We start from the raw sequence: 23461 nt of genomic DNA, 5'->3' as shown, positions 1-23461 counted from the left end.
GAAATTAATTAAGAACATACAAGGAACTATATCTTCTTGTGTGTAGTCTCACTTTGCTTTAAGTCTTTCAATTCACTTCACTGTGTAAAAAAGCAAAATTTCATTTTAATAGGAAAACATTCATTAATTATTTATTGATTAAAGTTTTTTTTACACTTTCTAAATATGAAAATTTATTTCAGAAATGCACACAGAATTCTAAAACTAAATCCATGCCATTGAGTAGTTTCTTACTGAAACCAATGCAGAGAATAACTAAATATCCACTTATGATTCAGAAGGTAGGTACAATATAGCCATTAAGTCAATAATTTTACACCTATAGAGGAGTTCTGATTTTGATATACCTATATGTTTGCTCTTTAACCTTGTTTTGTCCAAGTGATGTGTGAACATGATCCTGTCAATTGGCCGTTTCAGAATCTAAAGCATCATGGGTAATTTCATTGTTCGTACCCCAAAGTGAAAATAACGTTACGTCATTGGTTGAATTTCCATTGTTTATAACGTTTTAAACCAATCAAAACGCTTTGGTGTACGCTTTTGAAAATATTACCCAGGATGCATTAGATTCTGAAACGGCGAATTACATCCACTTCATTTCTTATAATTTTTTGAAGCTAGCCAATGCTAAATGCTTATTGTCATTAAACTAAGATGTGGCATGATTTATTTAGATGTGTAAAGGACTTTCAGAAAGTATTCAATGAATTTGAATAAAATTAAGAATGAAAATAGGGAATTTTTTCAAAGAGACCCAACCAAAAAGCAGCTGAAGGCTACCAATGGGTCTTCAATAAAGCGAGAAAATCCAGACTATCAATTTCAGTAAAAGAATTTTGCTGACAAAATGTGAAGATAATGATACTGAATGTTAGAGCTTGTGACAATTTCCCATTAATAAGTTTCTCACCCTTGATATGCATCAAATATTTGCCACTGCATAATCAAGCAAGAAATCAGATTAGTAAAATTTTTCATGATTCAGAGACCGACTTCTTAAATCACTTATCAAATGCAACTTTATATCTATTGCATAACTGTGAAAGCACTGGTATAATATACTGTGCATATTTGCGAACGACATTGGCATATATATATATATATAGTAAGATCATCAATCTCTCAACAGGTCAGTAAAAACCTTTGTTTGACCTTGAGCATCACTGAAGAGATATGAATAATGTAATTACACATCTGATGCAGGAAAATTATTACCATTAATGTTATTGAAACATTAATTGAAAATAGTTCATAATTTTAAAACTCGAATTTACAGTCAAAATGTATCATTTAAATAGTGACAGAACTTAAACAATGGTTACTGGTTGGATATCCCTTCTTAATTTACAAATATTACCAGCTATGGTACAAGCCTTACGTTAGTAAAATATAATTATGATGATTTCGGTGTGTTTAACACAGCTAAATTCTTTATAAACCTGTATGAATCCAAGAGGCTGTAGTTCCAATGGTTGTTGTTGAACAATGTATTTTACATTATTGCTGTGTCATATTGGAGGGAGGATAGTACCTTTATCGAGACTCCGGAATTGGATGTTTTTAAGTCGGGATTTTGGGATTGATGCTTTCGGGATCTGGGAATTCTTTTTTCAGATTTCAGGATGTCGGGATTTAAATTTCTTTAAAGTCGGGAACTCTGGATTTTATGTTTTTAAGTCCAGGATTTCAGTATCAGGATCCCTCCTACCCCTCATCTTTTAACCTTTTACAGATTACCAACAGTGTTCCAGCTAGGTTTTCAAAAGGGCAGGGTGCCAATCCTGAAAAAGGGCATTTAACGCGCGATATGATAATATGAAAAGGGCATATTTTAATAAAAGATGTTAATCAAACATTTGTGTTTATTCGTTGAATCACAGGTTATACAAGAACAACATCTTTAGCCCATATAGAACTCTATCTTTCTACTTTTAAGGCTGAAAAACTTGTCAAGCAGCTTGTCACACAAGTTTTTTTATCATTGCTTGGCACAGTTGAACTTTATATGCAGTATGTTTTGAAAGGAGATCTGTTTCATACTGTTTCTATGGTCTACCACATTTTACCAGTTTCACCTTTCTACCCCTGCTGTGCTTGATGGCAATACAGCACAAAACAGCTGTGCTCAGTAAATTCACAATTTTAGGATATAAAGCAACAGTGAAAAATAGTATCAAAAATAAAGAATACAGAAAAAGATGACCAAGGCACCCTACCAACACTGCTACTAAGACCCTCTTTAACTTTTCCCATAACTCAAAATAAATACCTAAACATATATATTCTTATGCAAGAAGTATGGAGACACATTTTAGAATATGTAAATGGGTTACTCAGTGTGCTCCTTCTTTGGAGGATTATAAACAGTACGTAAATATGATGTAAATATGATCACAATATGGCGGCCGATTTTGTTATTTTCGTATCAAAAATGAAGGCAGTCAATGACAAATACATCTGAATTTTCTGTTTATTTTACAGAAAACAAGTAAAACAATGTCTTCAACGAGTTTATAATGGTTTTCCAACTTTCTGTCATTATGTTTCTTCCATGAAACTACGGTAAACATCGCAAATTGTGCCCAAGTTGTTGTATGCACATTTCTTCAAAGATAATTGCCGACTGACCATTAATGACCCATCCGATAAACGGATTACCTATAACAACAGATTATGACACCAGTTGTAACCATTGATTAGCTTGGGGTGGTAAACAAAGTCATAATCTTTTCCCCAGGTAAAATTTAGTTATTAGCGTATCATATCAATACGCAAATTAATATGCAATCAATCTTCAAAAAAGGCAGGGCGCCCTGGAAACTGTAAAAAGGGCACAGGGCGCCACTCGGAAAAGGGCGGGCGCCACGCCCTCTGAAAACGGCCTAGCTGGAACACTGACCAAACAGTATTGTTTTTTTTTAGTTTGAATGTTCTTCTTGTATCTTTCCCCTTCTGTCTGTCTGTCTGTCTGTCTGTCTGTCTGTCTGTCTGTCTGTCTGTCTGTCTGTCTGTCTGTCTGTCTGTCTGTCTGTCTGTCTGTCTGTCTGTCTGTCTGTCTGTCTGTCTGTCTGTCTGTCTGTCTGTCTGTCTGTCTGTCTGTCTGTCTGTCTGTCTGTCTGTCTGTCTGTCTGTCTGTCTGTCTGTCTGTCTGTGTGTCTGTGTGTCTGTGTCTGTCTGTCTGTCTGTTCTGCAAATCAGTATTCCATACTTTTTTATTCATGGTTGAATATATTGATTTGATATTTAATGTATTGTTTCATCATGACATTGAACATTTCAGCATCATTAATTCAACAGAACCAATTTTATATTGTATTTTTCTTTACAGATTTTACAATATACACCAGAAGGTCATCCTGACCATCAGAACCTGAAGGAGGCTCTGACAAAAGCAGAAGAACTATGTAGCCAAGTCAATGAGGGTGTAAGGGAGAGGGAAAACTCAGACAAGTTAGAATGGATGCAGGGGCATATAAACTGTGATGGACTTGTAGAGGTAAATAAAGTATACAGCTGTTCAAAAGTCATAAATCGATTGAGAAAAAACAAATCTGGGTACAAACTAAAACTGAGGGATACACATATAAGAGGAAAACAGCAAAACAACAGAAACACTACAGTGCAACAAAAAAACTAAACAACAATGTAACACACACAGGAACGAACTATATGATAGCAACTGCCATATTCTGACTTGGTAAACTGTAAATTCATTTATCAAGAAACTTGTTCTTCTTGAACATGCATGAAATATTTGCCACTCAACATTTTAAATTGGAATTGTGGTTATCATCTTTGTTTTTAAAGACCTATGATGTAAACCAATGGAGAAATTTTTAATGATTATTTCATGGTTTTAGTCAATATTTCCAATTTTGCATTTCTGATTTTAAAAATTCTGTCTTTTTCAGAAAATAACATTTAATTCTGTAACAAATTGCCTTGGGCCTAGAAAGATATTACACTCAGGAACACTTTATAAGGTTTGTATAAATTGAATATTTTTAGCTCACCTGACCTGAAAGGTCAAGTGAGCTTTTCTCATCACTTGGCGTCCGTCGTTCGGCGTCCGTCGTCCGTAAACTTTTACAAAAATCTCCTCTGAAACTACTGGGCCAAATTCAACCAAACTTGGCCACAATCATCCTTTGGGTATCTAGTTTAAAAAATGTGTCCGATGACCTGGCCATAAAACCAAGATGGCTGCCATGGCGAAAAATAGAACACAGGGGTAAAATGTATATTTTGGCTTATATCTTTAAAACCAAAGCATTTAGAGCAAATCTGACATGGGTTAAAATTGTTGATCAGGTCAAGATCTATCTGCCCTGTAATTTTCAGACGAATTGGACAATCTGTTTTTAGGTTGCTGCCCCTGAATTGGTAATTTTAACGAAATTTTGCAGTTTTTGGTTATTATCTTGAATACTATTATAGATAGAGATAAACTGTAAACAGCAATAATGTTCAGCAAAATAAGACCTACAAAAAAGTCAACATGACCAAAATTGTCAGTCAACCCCTTAAGGAGTTATTGCCCTTTATAGTCAATTTTAACAACTTTTTCGTCATTTTTTGTAACTTGTACAAAAATCTTCTCCTCTGAAACTACTATGCCAAATTTAAACTAACTTGGCCACAATCATAATTGTGGTATATAGTTTAAAAAATGTGTCCGATGACCCCACCTACCAAACAAAATGGCCGACATGGCTAAAAATAGAACATAGTGGTAAAATGCAGTTTTTGCTTTATATCTTTGAAACAAAGACATATAGGGCAAATCTTTCAAGATTTAAATGTCCATCAGAATAAGATCTATCCCCTCACAAATTTTCAGATGAATCCTACAACCCGTTGTTGGGTTGACGCCCTAAAATTGGTAATTTTAAGGAAATTTTGCAGTTTTTGGTTATTATCTTGAATACTGTTATAGATAGAGATAAACTGTAAACAGCAGTAATGTTCAGCAAAGTAAGATCTACAAAAAAGTCAAATGACCAAAATTGTCAGAAAACCCCTTAAGGAGTTATTGTCCTTTATAGTCAATATTGAACAACTTTTCGTCATTTTTGTAACTTTTACAAAAATCTTCTTTTCTAAAACTATGGGCCAAATTTAACCAAACTTGGCCACAATCATTACTAGGGTATCTATTTAAAAAAATTGTCTAATGACCCCACCTACCAACCAAGATGGCCGACATCAGTAAATACAGTAACAGGTGAGCGACACAGGCTCTTGAGAGCCTCTAGTTTTTTATTGTTGGATGATTTCTCGTACTACTGTAAAGTAATTCCTGATAGTTATAGTTTTATGTTTCTTTTTACTGATAACAAAATGCAATTTATGTAATTATATGTAAATGCAATTTTTAGAATTTAGAGGTTTGGGAAGGCACTACACATGGAATGTGATAGAACAAGCAGACACACATCCTTATTCGGCTACTTTTATTAATATCCTTACTTTTCTTTTCATATTTTATTTATTTTTCAGATGAAGAGTAACAAAGAATTAGTAGGAGTTTTATGCAATGATTTCCTGTTACTTATCAGTCCACTTAGCAGTAGTACATCTAAGTTTGTCTTTGATCCAAAGGCAAAGTCGCAATATAAAATGTACAAAACTGTGAGTATATCATTGTTTTAAGATGCCAGCTTTAATGTTTCAAATTGATAAGCTTTTTAAAAGAAAGTTAAAAAGTGGTTAATTGCAGGGACAGGGAATTAGGAATAACCTGGTAGATAGATAAATATAATGAATTATTGAAATATATATGGCAAATCATGATTCCTTCTAAAAAAAGAAGCTATTTTAAAGTTGTATTGACAAACGTTGAAAGCTGATGTATTTCAAAAGTCAAAAACTAATTTTAACTTGTCAAATGTCCGAAAAAGAAATGAAATAAAACCTCTGTTCTTGCCCTATATATCTATCTCTGATTATATGTAATTTTTACATTCTAGCCGATATTTTTGAACGAGATAATGGTAAAAAGAATCGGTGGTGATGATGATAGTGATTCCTGTCAATTCCAAGTGTCCCATATAGACAGGGTGTACAACTTCAAGACATCTAGTAACAATGAGAGGTAACATAGCAAAATTTCTACTTTTTTGCAGCATCAAATATAATATGATTTCAGTTTAAGGAAGCTTGCTTGTCGTGTTATGGAATTTTTGTCAGATTTTGGAATCCTCTGGTTTTATCTATTTGAATGACTTAACAAATTTTGCCTGGTGACCCCCATTTTTCTTTTCATAATTCTTTTACATGTATAATGATAAACTGTCAATTAAAGTCTTATAAAAATTTTAATTATTTTTTTTATGACTAAAACTTGTCAATGATAAAGCTATGAAAAGTCAAGAGAGAACATTTTCCTGTCAAAATTTCAATGGCTAATATCTCAAAAAGAAGCATGGTGACCTATATATTTGTTTTGCTCTATTGATTCCTTTATTAATCCCCTATCAATATATGATAGAGGTTTGAAAAGTTAATTATTCTGAAACTGAGAAGCCAACTCCCTTAAAGCATAAGTTTGATATTTCTGATCTGGGTTAGGCAACTACAATTTCTTCAATGTATGTAGTAATTGGTTTCCATTACAGCTAATTCAGCATGTATTTTCAATGAGCTCTACCATCTCTGCCATATGCAATGGTTCTAATTTCTGTTGTTTTCAAACTGACAGAGTTAATGTGGTTACATACTTCAAAACTAAATCCAATGTTAATAGGAGTAGTTGTTTTACCTGTTATAGACCTGACGTAGAAATTTCTCACTAAGCATAGCAAAAATTATTTGAAAAACTATGATCTTTCTTATAGTTATTTTCCCTTTTCTTTCTTTGTATGGAATATTTATATTTTTCTGTTGGTTTAGTATGTATTTATTTACAAGGTAGACATAAAATATTTTTACTATATTTAATCACAAATATAGAGATTCATTACAAATGATTCCCTGCGATATGGTTTGATTACTTCCCCTTAATGAAATGTTCAAAGTTTTCTCTTCTGGGAAATATTGGTAATTATTTATATTTGTCTATGAAAGCTTTTTATTAATATTGTTTTGTTTTTTTCTCCATTTTCAACCTTTTTAGAGAAACCTGGTTTAAGCGTTTGGATGCAGCTTCTAAGAATTATATTGAAACAGAAAGAAAAAGACGAGAAAAAGTTCATAGCCGTAAGATGGATATTTTTATACTTTATAGTGTTATCAATATATGTATATGAATATTATTTTAGTTTCCATTGAGTTCTTGGGAAAAATTAAACTCATTTCCAGCACTTAAGTTTAACAAATTTTAGAATCAGAAAACACAAAAAGATAAGAAACGAAGAAAAGAAAAGAAAAGAAGTAGAAGACAAGGAGACAATAACATGACCTGAAGATAATGAGACCAAAAGTTAATGGTACTTAAAACTAATGAATGAACAACACAAATCCAATGAAGACCTAGGGCCAAATTCTTATGCTTGGGAGAACATGATCAAGTGAAACAGTTGTTTTTATGATATCTGCTATTTTAATGAGCATGAAGCACAATGAAGTGCATATACACAAAAGTTAAATTTTGTGTCATGATTTTATTTATCATTGTCAAATTTAGATTTACTGGTCACAAATATACATGTCCATAATTGTAACATGATGTGGAACTGCTATGAACATAGAAGAGTTTATTGTTAAAACCAATGGTTTTAATGATATTTATTCCTTATTTTTGATGTTGAAAATCAATATATCTTTTTCCTTACCATCCAGGTCACCATTCTTTTACAAATTTGTTTGTATTCTATTACTATTTTATTATGCCAACCATTTCAGTGGAGGAGCCTAATCAGAAAGTAGGTCGTATGTTAGTAATCATTGTTGAGGGGATAAACCTGGCCCCCTCACAAGATGGTAAGGCGGCATGTCACCAAACCCTTGTATACCAGATTTATCACTTTATTTTCAAAAGCATGTCTTCTTTTTTACAATAAGCAACCATTGAAGAACTATGAATTGTGTATCTTTTTCTTATTATTCCATGTAAATTAAATCTTGCAATTTTTACTGTAAAAAAACAAAAAAATATTTTCTTGTAACTTAGCAAAAGCAATGCATGTGTTTAGGCTTTGCTTATTTAGATTTTTAGCTTAGCTCTGACACTTAAGTGAGAAAACTCTTTACAAATTGACAACTTTTGATTTCTGTCTAAAGATTTTTTTGAAAATGAGAAATGTTTAGTTAAAAGAAATGTAAGTTGATCCCTCCATTGTTTTTGCTATATTTAAAAGAAATCATGCTTTTGTAAGTTCAGTGTAAATAATGGTTTTTATTTTAGTTCATCTCTGTTGTAAAAAAATATTGGTAGTATTTTTTATCAGATTTTCATTCAATCCCAGGGGAATATCTTTAATTTCAAAATATGTTCTGAGTTTTGAATATACGAAGGATGGGAAAAGCCGATATCTCAGAAAACATTTCATTACCCTGCACATTTCTTTTTATTATATATTCTCCCAACCTTATTTGGTTTAGTTTTATCCTAATTTGCATATTTTATGTTTGCATGTCTTTATGACATCATATTTTTATTTTCTCTGCATGTTATCAGTAAAACGAAGTGGTGGGGTTGGCCGACTGCTGGTGTTGATACAAGAAGGCTGTGACCTCCAACCTCGAGATGCTAATGGTATGTTGTCATGTCCTTGACCTTGCTTTGCTTGTTCTTTGTTGTCTTGTATGTTTATTTATTTTCTTTTGTCTTATCTATTATTTATCTTGTGATCTGTCATTTTCTTTATGAAAGTATATTTCTTTCTTTTACAATTCTATAATTTCAAAGGAATTAATAAGGTATTAAATTTATATTTTTCTTACTTTATGTAAGAATATAATTATTGCCCCTGTAGAAAAAAAATGTTTTACTTTAATATTTTACCTACATGAAAATACTTTTAAAATATGTCAGTTCATGTTTAATTTTTTATTTTAATGAATTGATTCAAAACAAATTTCTTTCAGACAAGAATGATTGGTTGTTGACTTTTGTAAAGACTTTTCATTTCATTCGTAGGCTCTTTTTTTTGTTGTTGTCATTTTAAAAAAATAAAGACAAACTTGACAAAAGTTGAATAAACTCGAAGTTACCAAAACATATTTATTTTCAACAGCAAACAATTCTGGAACATATTTCTCTTAAGTATCTGAATAGATCTGAACAGTTGCAGACAATAGCATGTCTTTTGGTAAAGATATTTGTTCTGTAGTAGGAAAAAAAGTGTTGTTATGAAAATGAGGAGATGTGATTATGATTGCCAATGAGAAAACTATCCACCAAAGTTCAGATGAAGTGAATGTAAGAAATTATAGGTAACTATACAGCCTTTTAACAATGACAAAAAAACCAGCTGTATATGGTCAGCTATAAAAGGCCCTGACATGAAAAAAAGATGGAACAATTCAATTGAGAAAACTAGTTTGTGAGCACTTAAGCCCCTAACCCTGGACAGTGGTGTAACAGTACAACATATTAAGAACAAACCGTAATAATCAGTTAAAAATGGCTGAACTCATCAGACTGACATGTATAGAAATGGATGTGGAGGGGTATGTTCATTTACAGTGATTCGTAAGGATAACTTAGTAATCACAGATTGTTTATTAACATACATTGATTTGTATAAGGCAGAAGTGACATTTTCTGTATAATCCTTTGTTGGAAGCAATGTAACATTTACCTATTAATGCGGATTCATTTAATTTTGTGGGGGTCACTTATTTCATGGTTTTAAGAAATTATGGATTTTGATGGATACTTAATTTTGTTGTTTTGCACTTTAGTGAACACTTACACAGCTACTTTTGTATAGGTACTATTTCTGTACTAAAAATCTGAAATACTGGAAATTTACTTTTATTATTCAGAACTATTTTGTTACTTACAAATTATTGTAATATTTAGGTACCTGTATTTTACAGTACTTGATTTGTACTTGAAATTTAGTTACTACAGATTTTTGGTTACTACTGTTACATTTTCAGCATTTTTAAAGTTTTTCTATTTCAAATCTCTTAAAATTGTGATTTTCAAACATGGAATATTGTATTAATTCTGTACCAAAATATTTAGTACAAATCATGTACTGTAAAATACAAGTACCTAAATATTACAATAATTTTAAAGTAAAGAAATAGTACTAAATATTAAAAGTAAATTTCCAGTACTACATATTTTTAGTACAGAAATAATACCTATGCAAAAGTAGCTGTGTATAAATTACTGGTTAACATATACCATAACCACTAAAAAAATTTGTACCTAATGAAAAATGATGAATTCTCATTGTGTATCATTTTTATATTTTACAATTTTGTTATGACAGGAAAAAGTGACCCCTATTGTGAAGTAAGTATGGGAGCCCAGGAACATAAGACTAAAGTCATACCAGCCACACTCAATCCTAAATGGAACCAGAACATGCAGTTTACTATACGTGATGTAGATCAAGATGTTTTATGTATTACTGTGTTTGATAGAGATCTGTTTTCTCCAAATGGTAGGTTATTTTTTTAAAGGAAGAGAATTTAATGAGGGGAGATAATCATTATGTGATTTTTTTTTTCTGGTGGAGATCTATATTCTCCAAATGGAGAGTTTGAGGAAGCAAGTGTTTTAAAGGAAGGGACTGTCATAAGGAGAGGTTATTATAGAGGGATTGTTTTTGATAGAGATTTCTTTTCTTCTTATGGTAGCTACATGTTTAAATGGGGAATGTCATGAAGGGAGACAATAATTGTGGTGTTGTTTTTATTATAAATGGAGATCTGTTTTCTCCAAAGTGTAGGTAATTTTTTAAAGGGGGAATTTCATGATGAAAGATTAATTATTATGTATTTTTTTTTTATAAGAGATCTTTTTTCTTAAATGAGATGTATTATGATAGAGATTTGCTTTCTACAAATTGTATGTAGATTTTTTATGGAAAAAGCACTTGAGCAAAAAGTTTTGACTCAGATAGAAGTTTGGCAGTCAATGTTAGAGAGCTTAAAAGGGTCTTAAATTGTAAAATACTGTAATAGATTAAAATACTTGAGAAATTTGTAATTCTTTATAACTATGCCAGTAAAGGTTAAAGTATTGCAATAAAGACTGACGAATACAATTTACAACTCCATATAATCGTTAAAATGCCACATTTCTAGAAATCACGTAATTGAATTTCACTTATTTTGACAGATCAGTTATTGATATTAATAATTTGATTTTAAGATTAATTTTGGTGTATTTTGTTGATGGGTTGCTTTGCATATAACTATTAATATTCATTTTCCAGATTTTCTTGGGAGAACAGAAATCAGAGTGAAAGAAATTTTACAAGAATCAAATGAAAAAAGAGGACCTATTTCTAAACGACTTCTCTTGCATGAAATATCATCTGGTGAAGTAGTAGTTAAACTAGATCTACAATTATATGATGGTTTTAATGAATAATGAACAAAGTGTATAGAAACTTTGGATATTGTGTGTGACAGAATAACATCCCTTGGTGCTTGTAGAAAGATATAATTGAAAACTTTTTTTTTTTAATTGGGACCATTTCTTGAATTTTATATTAAATTTCACAGCTTATCCTTGCCTAATCAAAGCTTTATTGAGCAATTCAAATTGTTTTAGAGGTAATTTCCTAATGCATGTAGAGTTTGACTTTAGTTGGCTTGCCTGCTTTGTTTAAATATTTGGATGACATTCAATCAAATTTAGATATAATATATACAGGTTTAACTATGTTTGCAGATGTCAATCTTCATTAAAATGCTTGAGCAAACATTTAAGGTGGTACCCAACACTTTCACTAAAATTAATTTGGCTAGTTTAATTTTCAATTTTGTCAAAGTATTTACTTTGACCCTTTAACAAAAATATTAAAATATAAAAAATTTTGAACAAACGGTTTTGTCAGAAAAATTACACTGGTTATATAGCAATTTGACAAACACCATTTTTGATCATTGAGATGCTTAATATTCCTTTTACAACACAAGGTAATTAAAACGTTCTGCTGATTTTACAGAATTATCTCCCTGTGGTGTTAGGTACCACCTTAAACAAACAAAGCAAGCAACACAACCGAAGTCTTCTATTCAAGCATTATGAAATTAACTTTAAAAACATGCAATGTTATGTGCTGTTAGTAAATTGGTTTATTTCTTAACCTCTGATAGAAAGTTATGAATGGGTGCTTATTGAAACTGTATGGAATAATTTATTTACTGGTGCAAATAATGTCTTTGATAAATAATTGTAAAAGGATGAGGTTTTTTTTTTATGAATTATTGAATGGAATATTTTACTTTTCTGGTGCCAAGTATGTATTTTATTTATACATTAACAATTGATTAAATGATTTTTAAAAGGTGATTATTTTTTAAAGATTTAAATATAGGCCTCAGCAGATTCTATGTTTAAGTTTTTTTTTTTTTTTTAATTTTAATGAAAGAGTGTTTGATAAATGTACAATTCATGAATTCAGTATATCAACAAAAAAAGTAAACAGTTTTAAAAATCCATAGTTTAATTATTGTGAAAAAATGAGACTTTTCTATTATTGCATTTAGTAAATTTCATTTTTGAATTTTGTAATGTTTGAATGCAGCATTTCCTGGAATTACATTATATATTGAATCAAATGAATATTTGCGTCACAAAAGTAAGAGTGTATCCAACATGATTTATGGCAACACATTTTAATTCTGTGAAAAATGCAAACCAATTCAACATTTTGGTCTAGAAAAATTTAAGAAATAATAAAAATTAAAGAAATAAAATTAGGGGTGTAGCATTGTACTGTTAAGTCACATGGACAGCAGTTGGACTTATATAGTATGTTTTATGTGACATACGGATTGGACCGAATTATGTATCTTTTGAAAAATTAAATACTATTTTCCTTGATTTTCCCAAGCAAATAGGTTTCTATTATAGATGGTTTTACTGATTATGCATAATATCAATTATTTTTCTACCTTTTCAACCACAGAAAAGAAAAACTTTAATTTTTGATAAGATCTGTATTTTTAAAGCATTTAAATGTAGTTTTTTTGTACAATAAAAATCTCTCAGTAAACTATCAGTGCAGTTTAGAACAGCAGAAAAAGAATTAGATCTGTTTAAAGGTTTTGAGACATTTTGGAAACATGAAGTTTTGATATGCTATTGAAACTTGATTGGTCATGAATGATTTCAAAAAGTTATGATGGTCAAGTTTAAACCTAAAAGTACAATTAATTGATCATAGTTGATTTGAATATGAAGTACTAGGAATCTCAATCATTAAAGTGTTTGACAACGATAGTCTTCTTTTACAACTAAACTTAATATTGTTGGTTTGGTTTTTTAAAGGTGAGCATAATATTAAACATTGGAAGAAAAAAAAATGTGTATATATTTTTGTACTATTAAGTTTTTACAGGTTGTCTTTTTATTGACCTTGGTATAGATTTGACATTTAATAGAGGGTTTTGTCCTCTTTTTTTTGGCAAATGAAGTCAAATTAAAATGTGCTTTTTCTAATACACTATATTTAAAAATTATGAATCACAGTTTGTGAGATAGACATAAGACTGAGTTTAAAGCAATTAGATTTGATTTTTACATTCATTTATGATTCTGATATGTTTTTTAAAATATTTTATTATTTTGTAATGAAAACTGTACAAAACCTTGATATACGTATAAGTTTTTAAAAAGAAATTATGTTGGACTCAGTCACTCTTCATCTTTAAAAGTTTGAAGTATTTGATTACTCTAAAGTTTTGACGAAGAGAAGCACAAATTATAGTACAATTTCATATTTGTAAATACATGTATATGTAACGTTAGAAGAAAATTGGAAAATTATACATAGCCTTTGTTCTTGAGGACAATTGACTAAGCAGACTACATTTTTCAGGTCCTAAATGAGTAATTTTAAGATGATTTATTATTGTGAATTCAATTGTTTACATAAACCTTGTTTGTTTCATAGTGATCATGTTGAAGTAATTGCTGCTTTCGTTTGAGTTTATTAAATGTTTAGAGAAGTCTTTCAGTGCTAAGTTTTGAATTATACATGTTAAAAATAATAATTATGTCTGTTGTGATGGTAATGTTAATTTTGATGGGAAAATGCAACAAATTCAGGGCATGAATTCCAAGATTGATGGTGTGAAATTATGCAGCGGAGGGCAAATGTCATGCTACAGATATTTAAATGTATAATTTAGCATCAAATGACCTATTAATGCGTACAAATATTCGAATACAATATTATCTTGCATGTCCTTTATGTCAGGTAGATTTGGATTTCAACTTATCAGAAAGTCAAGTACGAGTTTTTTTGTTTGTTTAAATAGCATCATGTTCAGTATCTTTTCATGAAGCATATATAAAAACCCTTTACCAATACAAATGTATAACATAAAATTTTAGGGATTTTATTTTTTTATTTTCCTTTATGTATATAAACCTAATGCTGGTATTTATTTTAAAAAATGAGACCATTACTACTTATATTTTCCTTTATTCAAAGTTGTGAATTGTCAATTTTTCTATATTTTGTCTCAGCTATCTTTCATACCTAGTACTCACAATGCAATGTTAAATGGTTTGCAGGTGTGCTTTTTTCAATTTGTTGTTTTGTATTCTCAAGTTTATGCTAAAATTGTAAAATAATTGATTGTATCATTGACTTATTTTTAATTATAAATTCTTTGACAATATACATGACATTATCACTATGTTTTATATCAATACACATCATTTAAAATACCTTTGAAAGGTCCTTATCATAATCTTATTAGTGGTCAACATTAGAAGATCATGATTTCTGTAATTGTTCTCACTGTAAGCTGCAAAAGTTTCATTTCGTTTGGCAGATGTTCCATTGAGCAATTACAATTTCAGTGGTTATTTTAAAAAGTGTTTATAGATAAGTTTTTATAAATAATGTAAGTGCTATTCTTTGATGAAACAGGCAATACGACTTCCACAAAATTAAAGAATCATGAAACTTTTGTTCACATTAATGAAGAAAACAGTACATCAAAGAGTTTGCTTTTTTCTTAACTCTTTTTGTACTAAAACAACTTATAACATCATTTCATACTGAAATATTTGCCAATGGGCATTATGAAAACAACAATTAGTCAATAATTTATATACATAGTTAACTTCATAACGTTCATTTAAGTTAATTCAGTCATTTAACAAATTCCTGAGTTTATTTATACATCCATCTGTGTGGTAACATGTTGTATGCTTTCAAAATTGTTTATAGTCACTGGGGCCTCGGATACAAATTCAGTACTTTGGTGGAAACCCAATTTTTACCCACAAATATCTTCAGCTAGTTTAGGTCAACAAAAATCCATGTCATCAAGTGGTTGAAATTTGATGTGAAAATTATGTGCAATATATATGTATATAAAGGTTTTATTGAATTTTTAGATCATCACAAATATTTTATAAAACTTCTATGAATGAAATAAAATGGTAAAATATTTATGAATTATTTGTTATTTTCTTATCTTATTGTTGCCTTATTTGTATCCTGAATTTAAACAAAAATCTGTTAACAGTTATCAAAGGTACAAGGATTATAATTAAGTACGCCAGACATGTGTTTCGTCTACATAAGACTCATCAGTGACTCTCATATCGAAATATTTATGAAGCCAAACAAGTACAAAGTTAAAGAGCATTGAGGATCCAAAATTGCAAAAAAGTTGTGCCAAATACGGCTAAGGTAATTTATGCCTGGGATAAGAAAATCCTTAGTTTTTCGAAAATTTCAATGTTTTGTAAACAGGAAATTTATAAAAAAAAAATGACCACATTATTGATATTCATGTCAACACCGAAGTGTTGACTACTCAGGGCTGGTGATACCCTCGGGGACGAAATGTCCACCAGCAGTGGCATCGACCCAGTGGTGTAAATAGTTATCAAAGGTATCAGGATTATAATTAAGTATGCCAGACGAGCGTTTCGTCTACATAAGACTCATCAATGCCCTCATCAGTGACGCTCATATCAAAATATTTATAAAGCCAAACAAGTACAAAGTTGAAGAGCAATTAGGATCCAAAATTCCAAAATTTTTTGCCAAATACGGCTAAGGTAATCTATCCCTGGGATAAGAAAATCCTTAGTTAAGTCATAGTTAGAATTTAGAATGGAAATGGGGAATGTGTCAAAGAGACAAGAACCTGACCAAAGAGCAGAAAACAGGGGAAGGCCACTTATGGGTCTTTAACACAGCAAGAAATCCTGCACCAGGAGGAAGTCTTCAGCTGTTCCCTGAACAAAATCTGTATTAGTTTAATGAAAATGGACGTCACACCAAACTGAAAAACATATAAATTAACTCCTTACTGTAGTTCGATTAAATAAAACACATAAGACATACCAAAGACGAGAGGCTCCTGACTTGGGATAGGTGCAAAAATGTGACAGGTTAAGCATGTTCTTTTAGTAGTTTTAAATCCACAAGTTTAGCAGAGTTAAATGATTTACGATTCCAGTTTTATGTGGGCTTTTCACATTAATATAATACAATTTAACGAAAGAAATATTGTTTCAACCTGGAAACATTTAAGATATATGCAGTCGCTCCTGAAATATTTCTACATAGAAATGAAAATTAAAATTTGAAATTGGGAAGCTGAAATCATGTTTTTGTCTTAAAGTTGTGTACTCAACTGACCCTCATTGTCAATTTCGAGAAGTAATTCAAGACTGAATCTGTTGTATAATTTGTTTTAGTACTGTGTGGGATAGATCAGTTCAACATAAGCAACAAACTTTAGATTTATTTAGTGTTTGAAAAAAAAGTTTTATCACATTGAAACTGAACTCCGAAGAAAATTCAAAACGGAAATCCCGCACATGGAGGTGGGTTTCAGCTGTCCCCAAAATAAAAATGTGCACTAGTTCAGTGAAAATGGACGTCATACTACACTCCAAAACATATAACTAATCTAAAATTAAAAAAACAAACAAGACTTACAAAAACCGGAGCCTCCTGACTTGGGGCAAGCGCAAAAAATGCGTCGGGGTTTAACATGTTTTGTGAGATCTCAACCCTCCCCTTATACCTCTATAGAATAAAGAAACACACAGCAATACGCACAGTTAAACTTAGTTTAAAAGAAGTCCAAGTCTAACAAGATATCGTTTTCTGCATTTGGCTTTCTTTTTCATGAAACAAAGTAAGAACAATTATTTTAAGTTAAAACGGAAAATATTTTTGTTCAGGATAGAAAAGAATTGTTTTATACCATTGCAAGAGAAAAGTGACTTAGATAGTATGTTGCCTAACAGATCTTTGAATTTTTAAGTATCCATATTTGATCCACATTGTCCCTAGATTAAGTAGTGCCACAATTACTCTGAAGCAGCCTTTGATTGCTAATAAAATAAATGTAAATAGTTTAGAAAGAGCTCGGGGTGTTTTTTTAGCATTTGTAAACTCAGCAATATAAAGTTTCTTTTGTTGTAAGGACACTGATGTAATTTAGGTATCCAATTAACTGGAGATAGAGCTGGTTCTGTTTTTTGTTTAACTTTGTAAACAAACATATAACAGACCTTTGATTATTTAAGATTTACTCTTTGGTGAGTAGCCAGGGGTATTTTGAGTGGTAAACGGACAGAAAGTCACAGGACAAAAAGTCACAGGACATAAAGTCACAAATTTGGTAGGACAAAAAGTCACAAATAATTTGTTGACAATTGTATCAGAAAAAATGAATTGTGACTTTTTGTCCGTGACTTTTTGTCTGTGACTTTTTGTCCTGTGGCTTTCTGTCCTACATTCTTTTGAGTTTCCGGTTGAATTATAAATATTCAATTCATTTACCAATTTAGCATTTATGTCCTTGTAATGTGACTTACACAGAAACACGATGTTGTTAGTAGCTAGCGGGACAACACAATATTTGTCATGGAAGTATGACAGGTTATTAGCAACATTTAAGTCTTTCAAGTTCAATGTACCTTATGTAGTTAGTATTCATATTCCAATTTATATCGGGAGATTTGGCATGCCACAAAACCAGGATCAATCCATCATTTTTTTCTTCTTAAGATGTCCTGTACCAAGTCAGGAAAATGGCCATTGTTATATCATAGTTTGTTTTGTGTGTTTTACATTTTAATGTTGTATTTGAATTTCTGTTGTGTCGTAGTTCTACTCTTATATTTAATGCGTTTCACTCAGTTAGTTTGTAACTCGGATTTGTTTTTTTCTAATCGATTTATGAATTTCAAACAGCGGTATACTACTGTTGCCTTTCTTTAACACGATTAGAAAAGTATACGATCTCTTGTTTGCCTTTAGCCAATTTCCTGGCATAATCATCGACTGAAATTTAGAAGATTTTTTAGCCTTTGTATAAGACTTTCCACTCAGAAGTTTAAATGACAATGTTGAGGTCACCAGTAATAAAATGGCTAGTTGGATTTTATATATGAAGGCAACATTAATTAGTATACCGCTGTTCAATAGTCATGAATCGATAATGCGAAAATGATCATGAATTCGGGTTACAAACTAAAACCGAAGGAAACAAATCAACTATACGCGGGGGAGTAAAGACCCGGCAATTGCCTCACAAAAATTTCGACACTGGCTTTTTTTAATACGTATATATATATATATAAATATAACAGTCATTTATTGTTCTGTCATCATTCCTTTTATTAATAAATTATTCTCCCTGGATATAACTCAGCATCTCAACGGGTGATGGTTTTCGAATACATTAACCTAGTAACGATAATCATCATGGAGCTCTGGTTAAAAACAGGCTCTTGCAGAAAAAGGAAAACGATACCGAAGGGAAAGAAGGAATATTTCTAGTAAATTATGTTTTTTTGTGAACAGTCTGAGTATTGAATATAACTTCATAAGAACTAATCCAAAAACGATAAGCATACTGACAAATCAAGTACTGGACATCGCAAGGGGGCAGGCAGTCCTGTCTGCGTATTAATTTATCCGTTTCACCAACTTTAATTTTTCTCTTTACAGATAAATAAAATATAAATAATATGAAATATGCATGGATCAGATTTTATCCATGTTTCTTTAACCTTAAATATTGAAAGAACATCCCATATTCCAATTTGACATTATTGATGAACGGTTGGATCTTTAAAACAACGGTTTATTGCTGGGTCTTCCAAGTGCTCCATGAAACCTCTTTCTAAATTATAAAGTTTTTACATCAATTTCATCAGCTATCAAAGCTGGGCTTTAGAGTTATTGTGAAACTGCCTATTCTAGAGTTTGCGTGAACTTTTAAGAAGGAAAGAAAAGAAGTTAGCACTGTCCTTTAACTGTCCGCTATATAATGATGTTCCCTTACTACAGAATCGAAATTTGGTGACTATGTTGATAGAAATCAAAGGCACCAGGCTTATAAATTGATACGCAAGACGCGCGTTTCGTCTACATAAGTGTCCGGCCCATAATAGTGGAATCAAACCGACAAGAAATGAGCACATATGGTTCACATAAGAATACAGAATGTATATTAAATAAAATACCACCAAAGGAAATGATGTAAATAAAAATATCAAGCATCTTGGAATTTCAGTTTTATTGAACGTTTCATTTCAACAAGGTGGTATTTTTAAATGTATTTGTCCCTTTCTAAAAACAGATGTATATATGTTTCCTACCTCCATGACAAACATGTTGGTGTGCCCGCAGAAAAAGCTTGAATTTGTTTTTTTTGCATTATTTAAACGGCTTGAAACTCTTCAACTTTGTACTTGTTTGGCTTTATACATATTTTGATATGAGCGTCACTGATGAGTCTTTATATAGATGAAACGCGCGTCTGGCGTACTAAATTATAATCCTGGTACCTTTGATAACTATTGATAAGGGAATTGTGTATTGATAATTCACTTTCTTTTTAACAACTTAATTCCTCATCCCCACTTTTTTTTATCTCTATATCCCACTTCCCGAAAGCGTGTCATTCTCTCTGTTTAGTTCTGATTTGCAAGCATTGACAAAAGCTAGAAACCCAAATTCGTAAGGTTTATATATTAATCAAAGGTAGTTATAGAGTAACTGTGATTCTGTCCAGTTTGTACTGCGCATTTTAAAACTTTTAAAAGAGGGTTTATATACTACACTTGAATGGAAAAGCAATACAAAGTTGCTTGTAACAGCACTTCTGTTATTAGTTATCCAGTAGAGCTAAAGAAAGACTAATTTTAACAGATATTCCAAAAGAATATAAACGTCACCTTGATGTTAATGATTTCCTCGTTACTACGTAAGGTGAAAAGTGAAAAGTGTGAAAAAAATCTCAACAAGCGATACTTGTAAAATGAGCACCCCATTTAACCTCCTGAATCAAAGACTTATGAGTTGGTATATAAATACCAGAAGTACGTCTTTAGAATAGTTATCAAATGTATATCAGGATTATAATTTAATGCGCCAGACGCGCGTTTCGTCTTCATAAGACTCATCAGTGACGCTCATATCAAAATAGTAATAAAGCCAAACATGCAAGAACAAAGCTGAAGAGCAGTGAGGACCTCAAACTCCAAAAAGTTGTGCCAAATACGGCTAAGGTAATCTAAGCCTGGGTTTAAGAAAATCCGTAGTTTTTCGAAAAATTCAAAGTTTTTATAAACCGGAAACTTATAAAAATGACCGTATAATTGGTATTCATGTCAACACCGAAGTCACGATGACTACTTGGCTGGTGATACCATAGAAGACTCACAAGAAGCGCTCGAATCAAGACAGTTGAAAGGCAAAATCAATTAGACAATTGAAGGGCATTGTAAAGCAAAAGTTCAATACAAAATCTGCCTATCAATCAGAAAGCTTAACATGACGTCCATTTCCATAGATTTGTGGTTAAACAAAACTTTATTATTTAGTAAAGATGGCGTTTGTTTTTGTTGCACTTCAGCGTCCCTGTTGTTCCCTGTTGTTCCATTTGTTTTCCTCTTATTATGATGATGTGTTTCCCTCGGTTTTAGTTTGCAACCAACATTTGTTTTCTTTCAATCGATTTATGACTTTAAACACCGGTATGCTACTGGTGCCTTTATTTGGTACAGGCATTTTCTTATACATGTATAGAAATGTATTTAATATTTGAATGAATAAAAATGGTGTTACCGTAACCTTATTAAGACATGTGTTTACTAACTTTACATTAATTCAATCTTTCAAATAGAAATTAGGGATAATTAAAATGAAAAGATGCAAACATTGGGGTTGAAAGGTAATTTTTGAAAACAAATACCTCAGGGGGTGGAGTCTAAGGAGTCACACTTTACTATGCATGGATTAGTTGATCAGAGGAAACATATTCTAAGACACAGCTGCACTTTTGTATTCAATTGAGTCATGCATATTGTGTCCTACATCAAATCAATTTTGTTTCTGTGGTTTTCCGTTTGGGAATGACAGTAACATAATCTGTTTCAACTTCAGGAAACCACAGACAAATTTAGAGATAACACACTTCAGTATAATATGATTACAAATATGAAGCTAAAAAGAATACAATTGGCAAATGCTTTTGAAAATAGATGGGCGAAAGATATCAGAGTGACAGTCAAATTCATAAGTTGAAAATAAACTGACAACGCCATGACTAAAAAATAAAATTACAATCAGACAAATAATAGTACAAATGACACAACACAAAAATAACTAAAGACTAATTTAAGCAACACGAATAGACTTATAGAATGGCGACTACGTGACTTGTGATCATAGTTAATCAAAGTAAAACGGAATAATTAAACACATAAAAAAGGTCATTAAATGTAACTATTATTTTTTTTCTAGATTCAAGTCAATATTAAATTAGTATAATTAACATACAAGATCAACCAGACGGTAGGCAAAGAATCAAGGACACTAGGCTTTCTGAGAAGGAACCTAGGACGGTGTAAACCAGAAGTCAAAGCTAACGCCTACATCACCATGGTCAGACTTACCCTGGAATACGCCTCCACTGTATGGGACCCTTACAAACATACCCTTGAAAAAGACCTAGAACAAGTACAGAGAAGGGCAGCTAGGTTCGTGTACAATGAATACCAAGATGTATCCCCAGGTTGTGTCAGCTCCTTAAAGGAGAGACTAAAATGGGAGCCTCTTAAAGATCGCCGCTGCAAAGACCGACTCACCATGGCATACAAGATCCGCAATAGATTGGTGGATATTGACCCCTCTAATTATTACAAACCCGGAGATTCAAGGACCAGAGGAGGCCACCACATACACCAACAGCGCACTCTAAAAGACCAATACAGGTACTCCTTCTTCCCAAAAACAACCAGGGAATGGAACACTATACCGGAAAAAGCCACAACAGCAGCTACACTAGAAGAGTTCAAGGCCAGCCTTACCATCCTGCCAGAGGTCTTGACAGGAGCTTCCCACACCTAGATCTCCTTTGACCCCAGATGTACATAGTTTTATTTGTAAATAATTTTCCTGTAAATAGTTTTTATTAAGTGAGGAGGGAAGGCCTCATGATTTCACGAGCAAGAGTCATTTATACACTCAAGAAGAGTCCGACTCTGTACTGAAAGAAGAAGAACAACTTGCACAAAAACAACACCAAATGGTTTGGGTCTAAACTAAATATGGACAATTTACGTTCGGAACTGTTAATTATCGAGCAGTTTGTTGAAAGTTATTTTGGTGGGAAAAGGTTGATGGGTATTGGCTTCTTAGATGTTAGATACAAATTAACATCAAGTATCGATGATAAAACAGATATCTTTTAGTATATATATCTAATCACAGTTTCAAGGTAGTGGGGCAAATGAGGTGTTCATCTCCCATTGATTGAAAAATATATAGTGTATCATTTAATCGTTCAAAATCATTTTAATCATTTTACTACTGGAAGTATTGAACGACCTTGGCTGGATTTTTAGCCCTCGCATGGTCGGCTTGTGCCGGAGTTGTTTAGTAGTATTTAAATATTTTCTGCGGTTGGACTGGAACATATGGCACCTACATTCAACAACATAAACATGTATTACAGTTTACTCCGTTAGGTGCCATTTTGAACTCCTTAAAACAAATAGTATCCAAACATTGATCATATGCCACATACAAAAACATAATCGGACTGCTATCAAACAAATAACAATTACTTTGTTTTACATTACGAATAATTACATCGGAGAAAACAAATGGTTAAGAAATGATTTACGAACTTATAACAGCTTTGTATGGATAAGAGAAAGAACGTATTGAATAAGGTGAAAATAGAGTAAATGTTAAAAAATGTTTAAATAAAATCTAAACAAAAAAAAATAAAAATAAAAAGGAGGCTTCCATTCAACAAATACATACCCTGTGTGGACAAGAACAACAACAAAATCGGTGCTGAGCAATATGCAACAACA

General features: G+C 31.6%; 2 protein-coding genes across 9 annotated transcripts in view; one reads left to right on the top strand and one right to left on the bottom strand.

The window, feature by feature from the left end:
- LOC139491899 (intersectin-1-like) overlaps window positions 1-13443 on the top strand; it is a 69102-nt gene extending 55659 nt beyond the window's left edge. For 6 of the 8 annotated variants that reach the window (XM_071279817.1, XM_071279814.1, XM_071279820.1 and 3 more), the window contains 9 exons: window positions 183-281; window positions 3332-3499; window positions 3915-3986; window positions 5503-5634; window positions 5973-6097; window positions 7118-7200; window positions 8621-8698; window positions 10392-10565; window positions 11343-13443. In XM_071279817.1, the coding sequence (XP_071135918.1) occupies window positions 183-281; window positions 3332-3499; window positions 3915-3986; window positions 5503-5634; window positions 5973-6097; window positions 7118-7200; window positions 8621-8698; window positions 10392-10565; window positions 11343-11500 (1089 nt within the window). In that variant the 3' untranslated portion in view covers window positions 11501-13443. Of the gene's footprint in view, window positions 1-182; window positions 282-3331; window positions 3500-3914; window positions 3987-5502; window positions 5635-5972; window positions 6098-7117; window positions 7201-7845; window positions 7924-8620; window positions 8699-10391; window positions 10566-11342 lie in introns of all 8 variants that reach the window. The other 2 variants (XM_071279823.1, XM_071279815.1) reach the window with 1 other exon arrangement.
- LOC139491907 (putative inhibitor of apoptosis) overlaps window positions 1-23461 on the bottom strand; it is a 396259-nt gene that overhangs the window by 235672 nt on the left and 137126 nt on the right. The window lies entirely within an intron of this gene.

The sequence above is a fragment of the Mytilus edulis genome, chromosome 10, assembly GCF_963676685.1.
Source record: "Mytilus edulis chromosome 10, xbMytEdul2.2, whole genome shotgun sequence".
NCBI classification, from domain to species: Eukaryota; Metazoa; Mollusca; class Bivalvia; order Mytilida; family Mytilidae; genus Mytilus; species Mytilus edulis.
The sequence above is the reverse complement of the archived record's forward strand: the minus strand, read 5'-3'. Positions and strand labels throughout refer to the sequence as shown.